The sequence below is a fragment of the Nelumbo nucifera genome, chromosome 1, assembly GCF_055504915.1.
Source record: "Nelumbo nucifera cultivar China Antique chromosome 1, China Antique-T2T, whole genome shotgun sequence".
NCBI lineage: Eukaryota > Viridiplantae > Streptophyta > Magnoliopsida > Proteales > Nelumbonaceae > Nelumbo > Nelumbo nucifera.
In genome coordinates, this window is record NC_142649.1 from 150,225,216 (window position 1) to 150,242,736 (window position 17,521).

The 17,521-nt window shown below is 37.6% G+C and overlaps 2 protein-coding genes across 2 annotated transcripts; one reads left to right on the plus strand and one right to left on the minus strand.

Annotated features, from left to right (window-relative positions):
- The first annotated feature begins 971 nt into the window (after positions 1 to 971).
- On the plus strand, positions 972 to 3,290 carry LOC104606582 (thymidine kinase a-like). The gene is made up of 4 exons (XM_010271859.3): positions 972 to 1,467; positions 1,677 to 1,821; positions 2,575 to 2,696; positions 2,853 to 3,290. Exons 1-4 carry the CDS (start codon positions 1,136 to 1,138, stop codon positions 3,127 to 3,129), a joined length of 876 nt encoding a protein of 291 aa, XP_010270161.1. The 5' UTR covers positions 972 to 1,135; the 3' UTR covers positions 3,130 to 3,290.
- Positions 3,291 to 3,446: 156 nt separating this feature from the next.
- LOC104606584 (Phototropic-responsive NPH3 family protein) lies at positions 3,447 to 8,733 on the minus strand. The gene is made up of 4 exons (XM_010271860.3): positions 7,911 to 8,733; positions 7,708 to 7,777; positions 6,463 to 7,611; positions 3,447 to 6,380 (listed from the first exon to the last, which is right to left on the minus strand). Exons 1-4 carry the CDS (start codon positions 8,003 to 8,005, stop codon positions 5,676 to 5,678), a joined length of 2,019 nt encoding a protein of 672 aa, XP_010270162.1. The 5' UTR covers positions 8,006 to 8,733; the 3' UTR covers positions 3,447 to 5,675.
- Between the last annotated feature and the right edge of the window lie 8,788 nt (positions 8,734 to 17,521).

Here is a 17,521-nt window from a genome sequence, read left to right on the forward strand (position 1 = left end):
TTAGGGCATTTTTGACTTTTCAAATGTCACTTAACGGCTAATTAAGGGACTAATTAACGATAGGTACTGGATTGTCACATTTTGAAAGTTTGGGTACTAGATTATCACATTTTGAAAGTTTGGGTACTGGATTATCACATTTTAAAGTTCAGGGACCAAATTGTCACTCGAGCCAAAGTACAGGATACTGATAGGAATTTTCCCTAATAATATAACACACAAACACGAGAGATGTTCCCGATACATTTTCTTGATTCAATAATCAGAATCAAATACGTTTTCTTGATTCATTTGCAAATTAACGAATATAGAGGTGAGAAAAACGAAATTGGTAAACAATTCCTCTTAGCAAGCATACAAGACAGACAAACAAACTCTTATTGGTTACTTTTGTGTTCTCCCCACCTAGACTTGGCAATTGGGTTGGGTGGGTCGGGTTTGGGTTGGGTCAAGGTACTTCAGGTTGATTTTGGGTCGGGTTGAATTTTGGGTTGAGTTGTCAAATGCTAGACCCTAACCCTAAAAATTCGGGTTAGGGTTGACCCATGGGTCAATTCGAGTCATCCCCAAAAATAATTGAAATTTAAAAAATAAAGAAAAATTACATGAAAAATGTCAAAATTAAAAGAATTAACCTTAAAATTCCAAATATAAAATAAAAAACTTGAATATTTAACAATTTAAAGAGTAAACAATAAAAAGTAGAGACTAAATAGAAAAAATTAAAGAGTAGAAACTTTTAATAATGCATAAATAATCTCAATTAGACTTAACAATCGAGTCAGCGGGTTGACCCATGACCCAACCCAACCCAGTTTTTTTCGGATTGGGTCGGGTCGGGTCAATTTTTACATTCGGATAGCTAAATATAAAACCTAACCCTGTTTTTTCGAGTTGGATTGGATCGGGTTCGCGGGTTGGGTCAACTTTTTGCCAGGTCTCTATCCCCACCCCTTCCTCTCTTTCTCGCCCTCTCACTCTGCTTGTTATTTCCCTCCAAAACCAACTGAAGGAATGGAAACGCAAAACCCTTGAATGTTGAACAAAGCTCTCTCTCGTTCTGCCCTCTTGTTCCTTGTCTTCTAACAAGTTTCGAATTCAAATTAAGCACATACTTGCAAGGAACAGACTCTACATGTTATTTATGTTCAAGATGAAATCCTTCCTCGTTCCCACACTTTCAACGTTTCCTTCTCATTTCTCCAAAAACACGCCTTCCCTTTGCCTGGGGTTCTCTGAATCCCTTCTCTGCAAATCGTCGTCCTTCCAAAACTTTAACTCTCTTTACCTTAAACCCCTCTTTTCTTCTTTTCCTTCACAAATTTCGAGTTCCGTCCATGTTTCTAGTTCTCGAATTGACACACCCCCATCGCCTTTCGGTGAGATACACGTCATCGTGGGTCCGATGTTTTCCGGGAAAACCACCGCTCTCCTTCATCGAATCCAGACTGAGAGCAACAATGGCAGGTTCGTCTCGTCTGTTGATTATTGGTTTAAACCATTTTGCTAGAATTTAGGGTTTAGTGTTGTCTTATAAGGTAATTTGAGGCAGAAGAAGGTGCCTTCTGGTGCAGCTACCCTACTTCTTAGTTTTTAGTGCTACCCTTGGTACACTACATGGTGTTGAATTCCCATGAGCATCCCGCATTAAACTTTATTTTTGTTCATCGCTGCAGAAGTGTAGCGATAATAAAATCGAACAAAGATACAAGATATGGATTAGATTGTATTGTAACACATGATGGGGAGAAATTGCCATGCTGGGCTTTGCCAAATCTATCATCATTCAGACGGAAAATTGGAATTGATGTTTATGACAAGGTAATCCAAGTTTTTATATTCCCTTGGCGTTGTTTTTGTTTGATCTGTTCTTTTAGAAGTCTTTAGACTCCATCTTTATCTTGGTTTTGGGAAATCTTTAGTGTGAAAATTACTAACGCTGATGGTTTTGGTTATAACTTTCTTCTCGAAGAAAAGTAAAGGAATATGTTATGGTATATATCATTTGTAGTATTGCTTCATTGTTTACATATGAAAATAATTGAACTTGAGAAACCTAGAGGCAAGTTGTCAGGAATCAGGATGCTATAACCGTACAAGTGCTTAATTTTCTTTAAATGTTTTAGGAAAAGGTATGGTATTTGAATTAGTATAAGCCAGAAGGATGTGCACATGAGAGTATGTACATTGACATACAAGGATGTGCCAGTCAGGTTTCCTCCACCATAAAAAATTAGGTAGGAAAAATGCTATCACTATACAAAAGGCTCGCCTTCACCCCAGCTTTATCTAGTCCATCTGCGGCCAAGTTGAGATCTCTTGGAATCCATCCAATATCAGCTATTATAGTGTTAAATTTTATTTAGGAAGTAAGCAAGGTGCCACGAGCCTCTTCTCACAACTTGGATCCATCTAATGGGCTTTGCTAAATAACCTTCCACTGCAAGAGATGTAATATTCACTCTTTTTGCTATCTGGGTTTCCATAAGAAGGTATATTATCTTTGAATTCAACATTCATAATTTGATGCATATGTATTCCATATGGTTCTCTCATTGCTGCATATGGCAACAGCTGGATGTTATAGGAATTGATGAAGCTCAATTTTTTGAAGACCTGTATGATTTCTGCTGCAAGGCAGCTGATCATGATGGGAAGATTGTCATTGTTGCGGGCTTGGATGGTGACTACTTGAGGTACTTTCAGAAGTTCTTTCCTTATATGTCTATGAACCTGTTGTTTGTGCAAAATGCAATACCACAAAGTAGTTGAATTTGGTAAATGTGTTTTTTGTTTCTTGTTTTTTGGTGTTAATCCTGTTCAATATCCTTTTTGGCATTCTCTGTTGGCAGAAGGAGTTTTGGTTCTGTGCTTGACATTATTCCTCTTGCTGATTCTGTAACTAAGCTAACTGCTCGATGTGAGCTCTGTGGAAAGCGTGCCTTCTTCACCTTAAGGAAGACAGAGGAGACACAGACAGAACTGATTGGAGGGGCTGAAGTCTATATGCCAGTTTGTCGGCAGCACTATGTCAATGGACAAGTAGTAATTGAAGCTGCAAGGGTTGTCCTGGAATCTCAAAGGATTAAATGTGATTCATACCTTGAAGCATCTCCATTATCTAGCTAATATAATCTATACTCAGCCTATTATATCCTGTTGTGTGTTTCTTCATCTTTCATTCCTTCATCTATATCACATGGCAGTGTTGAAGTTTTTGTGGTTTTCTTAGAGGATATTCACTGTATCCCCTCTTGATATGTATATTAATTGAAATAACAGTTATCTAAGTGATTTGAATCGTCATTTAAGCACTTCAATTTCTATTATAAGCAGAACAGGAAATTAATAATGATCTATGGTGAAAGTTTAGGTAATCTCAGTGAATAACTAGTGTATACGCATTAATATTTGTTGTTTTGGTTGTTGGTAAATTGGTAAGGGATGATCGACCACAGTCATTGTGCCATTGTATGAAACAGATATAAAGATGGAATACTTAAACATGTTTGTAGGTCAGTAGGAAATTCTAAAGGGTTGCCTTTACTTATTTGGAAGGCCATATGAAATTTAATCCGCTGCTTTGTTGTTTGCTTATGGATACTTTAATTATTGACATAAATTCATGTTAAACTCTTTAGTTTTCTTGTCTATTACTGTTGAAGGTACATTATGCGTTTTATGCACATAATGTTAAGCAAGAAGCTTGATCCCACAGCTTTTAATTGGAGAAGGTAAGGATGTTTGTAATGGAGTGGTGAAGGTGATTTAGTCTCTCCATTTGGCTGATATTGGTTCTTCAAGCCCCATTGAGTCTCCATGACTATACTTCTGTTTCATAGTGCAAACAAATATTTGCACTGTACATATTTGTTTTTGTACTCTTCCCTAATTGAGCCTGAGTGAGAGTTCAAATAAGTGCATGTTATCTATTTTCATAAGATGGAAGGCATGTGCGCTACTTCATTTTTGTTTTCCTTCAAACAAGATAAGAAGATGATCTGATATAAGCTCATGAAGCTTCAAGGAGAGATGAGGTTTTAGGTTTTTCCCTTAAGCTGTTCTACATTCCTTAAGGATGATACATTCTGAAATTTATAGAGGGTGAGAGAGTTTAGAGATGACTCATTGATTTCCTTTAATTCAAATTTTCTTTATTTGACAACCTTTTAAATAATTCAGGGGCCTTGGCACTGATTTTATATTTTCTGAGATTTAAATGCTTTAATTCTGAGAGAGTAGACAACTTTACTCAGATTGGGTCACTAAGAAGTGAAGAAAATATATGATTAATTAACCCACCAGTTTTCTGTTTCTTATTTTTAGGTGTAGGAAGTAAAAGAAAATATCCTTTTTTTATTCAGGAGAGTACTGAGTGATAACTGATTCTCTTTTCCCTTTTTTTTGTCATAGAAATTAGATTATATGTTCACATTGTTTCTTTAAGTAATAAATTTTGATTCTGTTACTGATAAAAAAATTAAATTATATATTTTGAATAAAAAATTAGATTATATATTTCTAACTTTAGCTACTAGATTTTCTTCACTGATTGTTAATCTGATTAATTACCAAAAAGAAACAAAGATTGTTAAACTGATTGTAAGGGTGTCAATGGACCGGTTTTGGATGGACCCCGTCCAGTCTAAAATCAATTTGGATGGATTGGACGGACCAACAAGACGTATTGAATTGGACCAATCCGGTCCAAAATATTTATTAGATTGGATTGGACCTGGTCCGTTCGTAACAAATTTATATTGGATTGGGTTGGATTAAGCCGATATCTAGTCCATTGATATAAGATAAGAATATGCGTCAATGGACTGGGTTTGGGTTGAAACCAATCTAAATCAAAATGAATTTGAACAGATTGGACGGTCCAGACATTGAATTGGACTGGTCCAAGTTGGTCCAAAACATTCATTGGATTGGATTGGACCTGTTCCATTTATAATGGACTCACATTGGACTGGATCGGATTGGACTAAATCCAGTCCAATTGACACCTCTGACTGATTATATGGTGCAATAGGCAATGTCTACTATTGAAGAGAAAATCATTTTAGTCATCATTTATTGGTTGAAAAAAAAAATGATGGGGTCTTCTAATGTAAGGATAAGACAGTGAAGTGAACTTGCTAAAAACAACATCCATTTAATGCAGTACTAAGCTGAAGACCTAGTCCTAGTGGGTGAGCATTCTAAAGTAGGTAAATCAAACTCAAATTTGATTGGAGCCCTCAAGGTAACCTCTGCTGTTGCAACTTTTCTTTTTCTAGGTCTTGAAAGTCAAGTACAGATTGGATTATTTCAGTTTCATGTAGTTGATCCCATATAGTTGGAATAAGGCATGGATGATGATGATGATGATGATGATAGGTTTTGAGCCTTTGTTAAGTCAACACAAGAGAAAATCCTCATTCACATGTATGAATGAAGCAGCATTTGTAACACAATTTCATCTTTATCACATATTCATCTAGATATGTACTTATATGTTCTTTACATATAAGCATACACACATGGATATGGCATTTATTTGCATGGGTATACCCTATGTTTTACATGTCTATGCATTAATTTATTTATGCTTGAAAAATAATTCTGCTGCTCCAATTATCCATCTTATAGTCGTTTTAACATTCATATGATCCATGCCTGTGATGATTTTTCTATGATGACCTGGGCCATCGGCCAGAAGCACCTGGCTTTCTTTTTGATTTGCCTCTTCCAAATAATACTATCCTCCGGAAGACCTTCAGTAACCTATTTGCATACTTCCTTTGAGAAGCAAAACTCACAGAACCAATGCAACTGCTAACCTGCCCAAGCAGATTTCTCTTCTTGCTCACTGCTTTTCCTTCCAAGTTGTGGGGCCTTGCACATTGTGGCTTGGTTCGGATTGGCTCTGATGCCTTAGTGATGTTTTTCCATTGAAGACTTCTCTTCAAGGACATGAGCTCCTGTTCAAGGGTCTGAATCCTGAAGCTTGTGGACTCAAAATCCCTGCTTGTAAACTCAGATTTCTGCATTGCTAGGTCTTTCTGTAGCAAGAACCCTAAGGACTTGCCAACTGACTCCCCTCCATCAGTTTCCTTGTCTGGACTCCTGTCTATATTCTGGCATTTGAGGTATGGATACTTTGAGCTGGAAGGGCTTCCAGAGAATTCCCCACAGTTCGCATACCTGAAGGAGTCTGAGCAGTCTTTGAAGGCTTGGTGTGTATTCAACTGCTGAACAAACAGTGCTTGGACAATCAAGCGCAGTGGCATCAACTCATTTTGAACAGCTTCAATGCATGTTTCTTGTGATAACTTCTGGCAGTTTAGGTATTTGCAGACTGATGTCTTCTCTCCTTGGGATATATTTGGGTGTTCCTGGCATATCAAAAACCAGAATTGAGAAAAGAAAATGTATACTTGACAAAAATGGAGAATGTTGAAGGATCTGAAAGCTTACCAGTAGAAAGGTGTTCAATGCTCTGTAGAGATGATCATGGGTCTGTCTATCAGATATTGGTATGCTCTCAATAAGATCCATGAATCTTTTTGGCCCCATCTTTGGATCAGAAGCTATTTGGGAAAGGTACCTGTCCCATAGGTCTGCAACAATGTAATTATTTAAAGGTGTATTGTTTGGCCTTGTTTTAGATGATACATAGGTTGAGATTATACTCTCCATTGTAACGAACTCCACACTTGATGAAATGGATTCAGACCCGCTTCTGGGAAGGAGAAAGTCATCCACCTGGGCCAAGTGGAGTAGAGATGCAATTTGATCTTTCAACTTCTTTTTACTCACATCTTTTATACCAAGATCAATGGATCTTGAGAGCAAGGCAAAGTAAAATCCAACTGGAATTACTCTACTAGCCTTCTCTCCCATGGGCAGCAAGTCTATTGTACCTTGTAGAATAACCAAAATTTTATTATTCACGTCATCAGTCCCATTTGTGTCACCCGTATTCTCCCAGAACTGATGGGTCTTCCTTGAGAGTATCCATTTGTTGGCATAGAAAACAATTATAGGGCTTACATACTTTTCCTTCATCCCCTGGCGTCTCAAGGACCTAATTATTCTTCTGAAAAATTCAAATGGCAAAGCTATAAGATCTTTGATCCATAGATCCTGGCTGGCAATCTGTTTAACAGCCTCGCAGCTCCAAGGTTGACTTGCTAAGGCCTCCAAGGTAACAACAGGTTTGTCACGTCTCTGTTCTGGATCAAGAATCTCCATGCAAGCCATGAATGCAAGAGACTCCACACAGCGACTCACAATGAGGAGATCTTCAGACCATGGGAGTAATGTTTGACACTTTTGAAGAACAATCAGTGTATCGTCCCAACTCTGTAAGACAACTTGGTTTAGATACAGGTCTGCTCGCTCACAGAGGTTGCCAGATCCACAATCTTCTGTCATTTCAAGAAATTCTGCTGCACATCGCAGAGCTGCAACATTGAAAGGGTCTATCGTCACAGAAGAACTGTAACTAAACAGGGCAACTACCTCAAAGACTTCTGACCCTCCAGGGAAGTTATCTGGTAGTTTGAGCTCCATTGATCCATTTAATGCCTTCTTGAAGTATCCGCTCTTTGAAAGCAATGGTTGCTGCATCAGAGAACAGAAGGTATGATGACAGTATATTGATGAACCAAACCTCTTTTTTGACAATCAAAATTTGATTAAAACTTCCTCTATGCTTACCTTATGCAGATCAAAGATTTTACCGTTAGCCCACACCCTAGCAGACACAGGTAAACCAGTCTCTTGGCTCCTGAAAAATGTATATATTTATCGGGTATCAGCCACTGTAAATCAAGTAGTATTTTCAAATGCATGAAAACAGCCCAATTAACTGATCATCTTCATACAATAGAAAGTGTGGTAGAAAGAACTAGATAACTTACCATGAAATTATGTTAATCTTGAGCAGGGTCCCAACATTTGGAGAGCACAAAGGACTTGAAACCAATGAACTAGTTTTTGGGCTTTCAGCATCCATTGCCAGCAGAGCTTAGAGAGGAGCATTCACGACCGGAACCATTCACTGATACTCGTCAAACCAGTCAATCAGTCACTACTTGGTGCAAGTATGTGCAGAAAGCTCTACGAATTTAACAGCCAATTGACAGTCAGAGAAAGCAACAGAGTCCCCGACGATCCGTCTCAAGGAACGAACAAATAGTACCGTCGCCCTTTTAGAACTCAAAAAACCAGTAGAGGAAGAAAGGCGAATAGAGAGAAACGAGGTGGTTTTATCGGTTACACTCGTGCAGGTTAGTCAAAAAGTCAAAATGCGCACGAGTGGACTCGATCCCAAATTTTAAGGCTTCAAGCTCCCAAGGCGTCCTCGGGTATTTTTTTGTTGAAAATTGAAATCTCTTCCCATTCTCAACTGAACTTACAATACACCCTCCAACAGTCTAAACTCCACACTCCTACTGAATCAACACTTCTCTACTCCAACAAGTTGATTGTATAATCTCACCTCTACCTTAAGTTTGCCTAACTGAACAAATTGATTGTATAATCAACCACGTTCGATCCCAATTTGGAAGGCCGTCATTAGCTTGATCCAACGGATTGTTTGTAGGAGAGTTACATGGGAAAGGGATTCCATCATCCATGTAATGGCATATTGGCATAGATAAATGAGAAGGCTGTATAGGGAAACAACGTATCGATAAATTAAAAAGGAAATAAAATAAAATAAAAGCGGAAAAAGAGGTTAATTGCCGAAGAAGCTGTGTGTGTGCGGTGCGGCACATGCTAGCACCCAAGACGGCACGGCTTCTGAAAATTCGGTCTGGTTTTTGGGTTGTTGGGTCTGTTCGCTTACTCCCAGCAAATCTCAAACCCTACGATTCTGATATCTGACTACTTAGTCAATTAGACAATGTATATTTTAGTCCTCGATTCGGGATTATTTGGTTTTTGTGTATATATAATCCATGCATCTGGTTCTGGCCTTCTGGCCTTTGGAATGTGATGTATCTATCCCTTGTATCCGTTCCTGCTAATCCGCAAACAAAGCCCATTGGACCTAGGGCCCATGCTTGTATCACAAGTGTCACAAAAACTCGTTTGTTTGATGTGGAAATATGATCTGCACATTGCATGATGGATCCATAAATCTTGACCATCGGTTTAACTTCCCAAGTTCATCAAAGGCAAATGGGTATTTTAGATAAATATTTTGAATGGTTTGTTTATTACAACCTAGAAATGGCCATTCCAACAGTGCGTCTGTCCTGATTAATTGTTTTATCAATTGATTGATATAGTTCCGGGGGCATGTTACATCTATTGGTCCGCTTTTCAAGTTTGCCCAGGAATTCAAAGCCTTACAAGTCAAGCAATACATTCCTTCAAAGACCCACTATTATATAATATGTAATATTAATAAAATAAGTAAAAAGGGATTCTCATTTCTTCCATCTTGGTCAGAGAGAGAGAGAGAGTTTTTTTTTGGGAGGGAGGGGATTCATAATGGTCATTATGCTTTTACACAATGGGGGATGGGCTGCCACATCCATTCATATGGGACCAGCTATTCTATTAATAATAATACCTCTCCAATATGCAAATAAACCCCTTTTGCTACCACATCCATTCATATTGGAATGTCTATTGACCAAAATACACCCAAAAAAAGGCTCTTTTACTAGTGTAAATGTATAGGCTCTTTTACCCCCAAAAATATGTAAAAGAGTTCTTTTGGTGGCATTTTGGTCATTAGACACTCCAATATTGTAACTCATGGAGAGGTAGACTAAAAAACATTTGTCAAAATAGTTTGGTCACATGCAATAGAAACCATCTCCCGTTACAAATTAAACAGACCAAACAACCAAAATGGTTTAGCGATTCATCTTTTTTGGGTTCATGGGGCTATCACAGCAGGGGGAGGGGTAGCCCATCCCCATCCCTAGTGGCAGCAGAATTTGATCTCAGGTGGCTACTATCACAACCAGTCGAAGATCCAATAGGATTCATGTAGCCAACCCCATATGTCTATATGATTTGGAAAAGTCTTAGTTGAATTTAAGTTTGAACTTTGAATTGATCCGAGGCTTATGATTTGTTTTCAGGAACGAGGGATATTACTACCTGTTATTGTTTATACGGGGGAAGCAAGTATTCTGCAACACATCTCAAACTTAGACATCTTACACATCAAGTATTCTTCCTACCCACGAACAAACCCAATCTCAAAAGATATTTGTCTTTTTGTGTTTTTAATTATTATATTATATTTTTTCCTTTAATAATATATTAATATTTTAAGAAATTTAAATTGGATCAGATCAGATTGAATTCAAATTTATACTTATGAGATCCTATCAAGTTTTTGGATTGATTCTTAACAGTGTCGGATCAGATTTGGATATATCCTGATTCAAATCCAATTCAATTTATTTGCATCTACAAGTTGGGCGGATTTGAGAATTTGTCAAAATTTAAATGGGCCCAACCTGAAAACCAGGGTAGTATTATAAGTCGTCATTTCCAAGGCACCTGTACAGCCAATGAGGAGAGTTTTGATTCACCAAATAAAAAATATGGGTTCTAGTGTTATATTCTTTGGAAGCTACATATTCTTTGCTCAATAGTAATGTCACATGGCATCTGCATGACTTGAGTGTAAATTGGGTATTGCGATTTGAAGATTTTCCATTCCATTGGACCCAAATTCCCGTCGTGTCGGGCCTTTTAAAGTTTAACAAAAGTTCAATGCCAGTCCACCCAACTTTCACCCCTAATTTAAAATTGTAAAATTGTAAAATGTGGCTCTTTCAATTAGTTGGCATTTTAACCTCAAAAAAAATAAAAAATAAAAAAGGCATTTGCATATGGGCATCGCAGTGCAGTTAAAACCCATAAAGCCCCAAGAGGGTGCCAGTTGGTTGGTTAAGCCAGTGTTTGGAACTGATGCCGTTTTCTTGAAAAACATGCCAATCCTATATCTGAAATCAGTTTTTCCAGATTATGCTTGATGTTTGGTTACACATTTTTCTGAAGAAAATATTTTCTCAAACCTTGCCTTACAAATCAGGAAAGGTATGGTTTGAGAAAGCATCCCTTTTTTGGGAGTTTTCTCATTTTTTTAATGTTGCTAACAACAGTATGTTGATGTGGCATTGGAAAACTCTTACGCGGCAGCAATGCAACACTATTCTCATAAAAACCTCTCAAGAAATGGCATTAGTTTCGACCATGGTTTTTAAAAACGAACCAGTTAGGGGTCCAGTTACTGGTTCGAACAGTCCACCATTCGACCCAAATGGTCGGCCTGTACTGACAAAAATAAAAATAAAAAAATTTAAAAATTGGAAAACGGTCACAACGGTTCGAACGATTTATTGACCAAAATCAACGGTTTTGAGGGAAAAAGAGATTTTGGAGGAAAACGGAACTGATCAGGTGACTGATTCCCAATTTTTTCAGTCTGACCGTCCGATTCGGTCCGATTTTGAAAACAGTGGTTTTGACCAACTAAAAATTGGGCTGGGCTAAGCTTGTAAAATATACCGCTCAAGACGGCATTAGTTTTTGGAGGGAGCTTGTAAATATACTCCTTAACTCTCTCTCTCTCTCTCTCTCCACCTTTCAAATACATATACTTTATAAGAGAAAAAAATAGACAATACAATAGGACAAATAATAATAAAAGTAAAGTAATAAAAATCATAAATAATTAAATTTTATTATAATTATAAATAATATGTTAATATTGTCATTATAAAATCTATGTCTCTCCATGAGATGTTCTAGGCCCCCCACATCATTATTTGCATTGATGTTGAAATCTCACGAACATTATAGAAGGTGGGTTGAGAAAATATAAATTTTTAGTTACCAATTTAAATAGATTTTGATTGATTAGAATGGCAACGGGGTAGGTTTGGGGTGGGGCACCCTCTCCCCGTAGACAAAATCCCTTACCCATCCCTAATGGTAGGACGGGTTTGGAGCAAGGCACCAAAGAGGAATCCCCAAATTTTTTCCATCATGAGGCAACCACATAAAGATACAGAAAATTTAGGGGTATTTTAGTAATGGAATCATAGAAAATTTGGTGCATTTTAAAATAAAACTATGGGAATTTAGAGGTATTTTCTAAATGAGATTATGGGGATCTTAAGGGTCTGTTTGGTTGCTGAGAAAGGATGGGATGGGAAGGGAAAATTTATTTTCTCATTCATGAGTAGACCTGTTCATGGGCCGGGCCGGGCTTTTACTCTTCATTAATGAAAATTTGTTAGGCCCGAGCCCGAGCCTGGCCCGATCAACGGGCCTACAACTTGGGCCCTAGCCCGGCCCTGATAAAAAGCCCAAAGCCCAAAGCCCGAGCCCGAGCCCGAAGCCCAATTGCGTTCGCCGGTGATTGTATTCGCTGGCGATTTTAAGTTTAACAGTGATCAATTCGCATCAGAGAGAGAAAGAGAGAGAGAACTCTCCGCCGCAGCCGGCCTATATTCGCCGCCTCGCCGTCGCCGGTGTCTGAGATTTGAAAGAGAAGTGAGATTTGAGAAGAGGAACGAGAGAGTCAGAGAGAGAAAGAGAGAGAGAGAGAGAGAGAGAGAAGGAGAGGAGTGAGGACTCACCACCGGAGTTGTTGCGTCGGTGAACGTTCGCCGCCTCGCCGGTTGTGTGGCTACCTGAGAGTGTGAGGATGAGAAGTTGAGAACTTTGGAGGATGTGGAGACTGGAGAAGAATGGTTCGGCTGGAAAAAGAAAGGAAAGAGGCAAAGAGGTGAAAAAAAGAGGAGGTCTTCAACTAGGGTTTTTAGGTTTAGTTATAGGTCGGGTCGGGCCGGGCTCGGGCCGGGCTATTTTGGCAAATCCTGAGCCCGACTCGAATTTATTGTGGGCCGGGCTTTTTGGCCCAAGGTTAAGCCCGTAGGCCCATATGTGTGTTCAAGCCCGTCCGGGGGCCGGGCCGGGCCAGCTTGACGGGCCACCCAGCCCATGAATAGGTCTATTCATGAGATTTCAAATTCCTCCTTTTGCTCCTTGCAATTGACAAAAAAGGTGCAACCCAGATAAGTTTGACGGAGAAATAATAATAACGCCTCTATTTTGGGAAAGAACAAATTGATTTCTTTCTAGGAAAGAACAAAATCAAACCCAGATAAGTTTGACAAAGAAATAACAATAACACCTCACATAAATTTTAAGAAGAAATGACAATCTCAACAAATTGATTCCTTTCTGGTAATCTGAAAATCCTTGAAGAGATCTATGAATTTACTTGATTGTTAAATCCAAAAAAATAAAATTTGAAAACCTACTCAAAACTTACAATTGTAAACCTAAAAAACTAAAACTATCGGTGCCTCTATTTCCTTCAACCGGAACCAACAATTACAAGCTGCTCTGTTTACTCGTCTACTCAAAAACCTTGTAGTCTCTACTAGAAACAAAAGACTCGCCGGAGTCAGTTTCTCATCAAAAAAATGAAGAAAAAAAGACCTTTCTATGATGGAATGGTTAGGGAAAGTGTCATTCCATAATGGAATTTGCTTCCACCGGAATCTATTTTGCTAGAAAATCCTGAAAGATGATGATCTGATTACTTTCCATTTAGATATTTGAAGCTCGACTGGAGGGAGAGAGAGAGAGAGAGAGAATGTCACAGGAAAGAGAGCTCACGACGATAGAGACAATAATAGCAAGAGGGAGAACGAGGAGTACTGCAGACTGAAGGAGTTCCAAAAGGAGGCAACCACACTGGCCAAGCTGTTGGCACAAAGGGAGAATGAGATTGTAAGTATGAAATCCACAGGTGGATCAGAGGAGTCCGAAGCGGTGGTGGGGACAAAACTAGCAAACGAGTTCTCAACGCAAAGGCTCTTGGAAACGGTTGGAAGAACAACAGTAAGCAAGTGTAGAGAGAGGGAGTGTGATCTCAATGAAGGTGGTGACACCTTGCCTTTGCCGAAGAAGAAGACTTCGCCAAAGAAGTTTTAACCGTTGTAGGGGTGTGGTGCTCGGTCGGGAGACCAGTTCTCATGCTCTTGATGTTTCTTTCTCACTCTCATCGTAGTGGTTTCTGTTTCTCATTGGGGTCACACCTATTGGGTGAGACCTCGCGTCCCAAATTTTGAGAAGAGATTTCTCCTCACATCTCACTCTTTCACCTAAAACAAACATGAGAAAATAGGAATCTTGGGTGAAATCATCCTAGTCACACAAACCAAACAGACTGTAGGGTTTTGGGAATTTGAGAGAAACTTAGGGACATTTTATAAATTAACAATAAACCCAAGGATAATTTAATAATTTACTACAAATTTGAAGCATGTTCAAAGAGCTATTTGCCAACCTCATCCCCGATTAGAGGCAAAGAAGTTTTTCCTGTCCCCACCACATCCTTGTTCAAGATCAAGGAAAATTAGGGATTGCAACTTTTCCCGTATAACTTTTCCCATAAACCCAATGATGAGGTTTACATATAATTCCCCAAACCAAATAGTAAATTATTAAAATATCCCTAAGGTTAATATTAACTTCTGAATTCCCCTTGAGTTCCCCTAAATTACCAAAATTTTAGGATCCAATAATCACATTTCTGAAGTACCCCCAAATTCCTAAAATCTCGTTTCTAATATATTTTCAAAATTTGATGTATTTTAAGTGATTGTTGTGGGGCGAAGAACAATCCCCAATTGGGAGGTGGTGCCCCACGTTGCCACGAGGGATGGGGTGAGACAATTGCGGGGACGGGGCAGGGGATTTTGGCTACGAGGTAGGGTGAGGATGGAGTGCCCCACCTAAACTTTGCCTCGTTTCTATTCCTACGGAATATCCACCCTATTTGGGAAGGGGCGAGAACTTGGTTCAATGAAGAAAATTGCCAGCCCTATCATTCATCCAGTTTGGTCTGCCAAATCTGTTATATAAATTGTCAGATAATATGTTTGAAAATTAATAAAAAAAACACTATTAATTAGCATGTTTTGTTAAACTATTAATTAAATTTTGAATAAAATATTCTTTTCTGTTATATTCAGAAAAACTGTTAAAAAATCACTAATTTTTTCCATAAATTTTGTGAAAATCTAACTACTAATTTTCTAAAAGTACTTTCAATGAACATGAATTGTCTCATTTATCTTATAGCTCTGTTGTAGTGAACTTAAGTTGTAGAAGCATTGAGTGGTAGATCAAATTGATTAAGTTGTTTCCCCAATTTTGCCTGTAATTTCCTAGGAGAAAAGAAACATAAGAACAAATTAACCAAGGGCCCAAAATCGCTACTTATCAGGAAGATGAAGTTCATGGGTCTAGTTATTTGAATATCTAAAAACCATCTAACATGCTAGCTTCAATTACTAGTTATGCAATTTGAAAATAAAAGGAGTAAATGAGAGAATTTTTCACTAAAAATAATTTTATTAATTAAAAAATATAAAAAATTCAGAAAAAGTAAGGAAAGATAACATAAAAAATTATAAACAATTTTGTTAATTAACAAGAAAACCGATAAAATAAGGGAAACTTTCTAAAAAATCAAAAAACAAAAACCTTAATTTTTTTATTTAATTGATAAAATTTTTCACTACAAATAATAGAAACTTTTTAATATATTAAAAGTAATATTTATTGAGAAAATATTAAAAAATGAAAAAGTAATAGAAAAATACAAACAAGGGAAAAATAAAAATCAACAACTTACTTAATAAATTAAAAACTTCTTAATTAAAATAAATTAAATAATTTAGTTTTACCATATACTCTAAAATTAGCAAAAAGTATTTTATTACTTAATAAAAAAGCAAGTCCCTCTTGCTAATGCCTTCTAATTTTTGGTTTGTAATTTATTAAACAATACATAACCGGCCCAAGAATAATGCTAAAATGATATGGCCCAATTAGATATGCCCTATGACTCATGTCTAAATGTAACTTAACAAAGATGTGCATCTTATTTAAGAGTAATAAAATTAATAAAATGTAATAAAAATATTTAAGCTAAATAATAAAAAGTAACACACCATTTGGCCCAATTGAAAAAGTAATAGAAAAATACGCCCAACTAGTAATTATAGGCAGGGCTTTGGTTAAACATACCATGGTGTGATATATTGGTGAAGCTTTGCTGCTAAAACACCTAAATTGAGGGGCTTTTCTCTTGTACAAATGAATTGTTTGTTCACAATAAAAATACTGTTTACTGACATGGCAAACACCTCATAACCTGGTGCCCGTATGGGAGAGATTTTGAGCTTAAGCCGTTACATGAGCTGAGAAACCCAAAATGCCATGAAATCATATTTGATAGAAATCCAAAATGCCCAAAATAGACTTAGGCTGCATTTGGCTAGAGGTGCAAATCGGGCCGTGCCAGGCCTGTCACAAATTTGGACTGGTTTGGCACGGCCCCACATGATTGTATGGGTCGTGTTAGGCCTGGGGTTTTAGGCCCACAGGCCAGGTTAGTACAGTACGACCAAATGGGTCATACCGCCTGCAGCCCGTATGTCAGCACAGCCCATATATATTATTTATATAGAGTATATTTATATATATAATATAACATATTGTATAAATTATAATTATATAATAATATATAGTATATAATATATTAATAAAATAAAAATTATTTTCAATTTTATTATACTAATTTATTTAATTATTGTATATATAAGCAATTGTATACATAAAATTTCATATAAAATTAAAATTTTAATTTTTTTTTCAATTTTTTAAATAAAGAGCCACGGCCCAGCCTAGCCTAAGACTTAGCCTACGGACCAGCCCAGCCCACGACATGACACACGTCTGTATGGGCTTGGACTGTGGGCCGTGCAAGGCCGACCCCTAAATTATCCCAGGGGTAGGCGACACAACATGTTCAGCACTTTGTATGGGCCGCCTACATTTAGCATTCCTTGTAATTGTTTTAAGGACTTATCTCCTTTTTTGCAGTACACTGAGTTTTTAATCACGAAAAGAAGATAAATCCTTAAGAAATGCCAAATACAGCCGAACTTTCCGGTGAAAGCTATCTCAGGTAGCTTATCCGAAGCGGCTCACTCAACTCAGAAGCACTCCAGATGTTCATAGTATGATGATGAAGGTGCAACAGTTACAGTGGACAAGCCACTCATGGACAGCTGGGCTAGAGTGTAGAGACCGTCCCAATTAGTTTGGTCTAATTTTAACAAGGGAAATTGGAAGGAAGTTTCTTGGAATTAAAAGAAACAAAGGAAAGCATGTGCAGTGCATGTGTTTTGTGTGAGCCCGATCGTAAAGACGAAGACAATCACATTATACTATTGCATTTGGTTGGACCAATTAAAACCGTCTAATCTAATGGTTTTTAAATGCTTATTTTTTTTTCTTTTTTAATTTGGCAAGCATCTTCCGTTCCGTTCAGTACAATCTTCAGGTTGTGACTTTTGGTTGGCAGTTGGGACCCATGAATTAATCAGCAATACTAAACATATTTATGGAAAATTAAACAGGATAACTGTCTGGTTGTGTGGTGCGTAGTCTCTGTACCATGTTA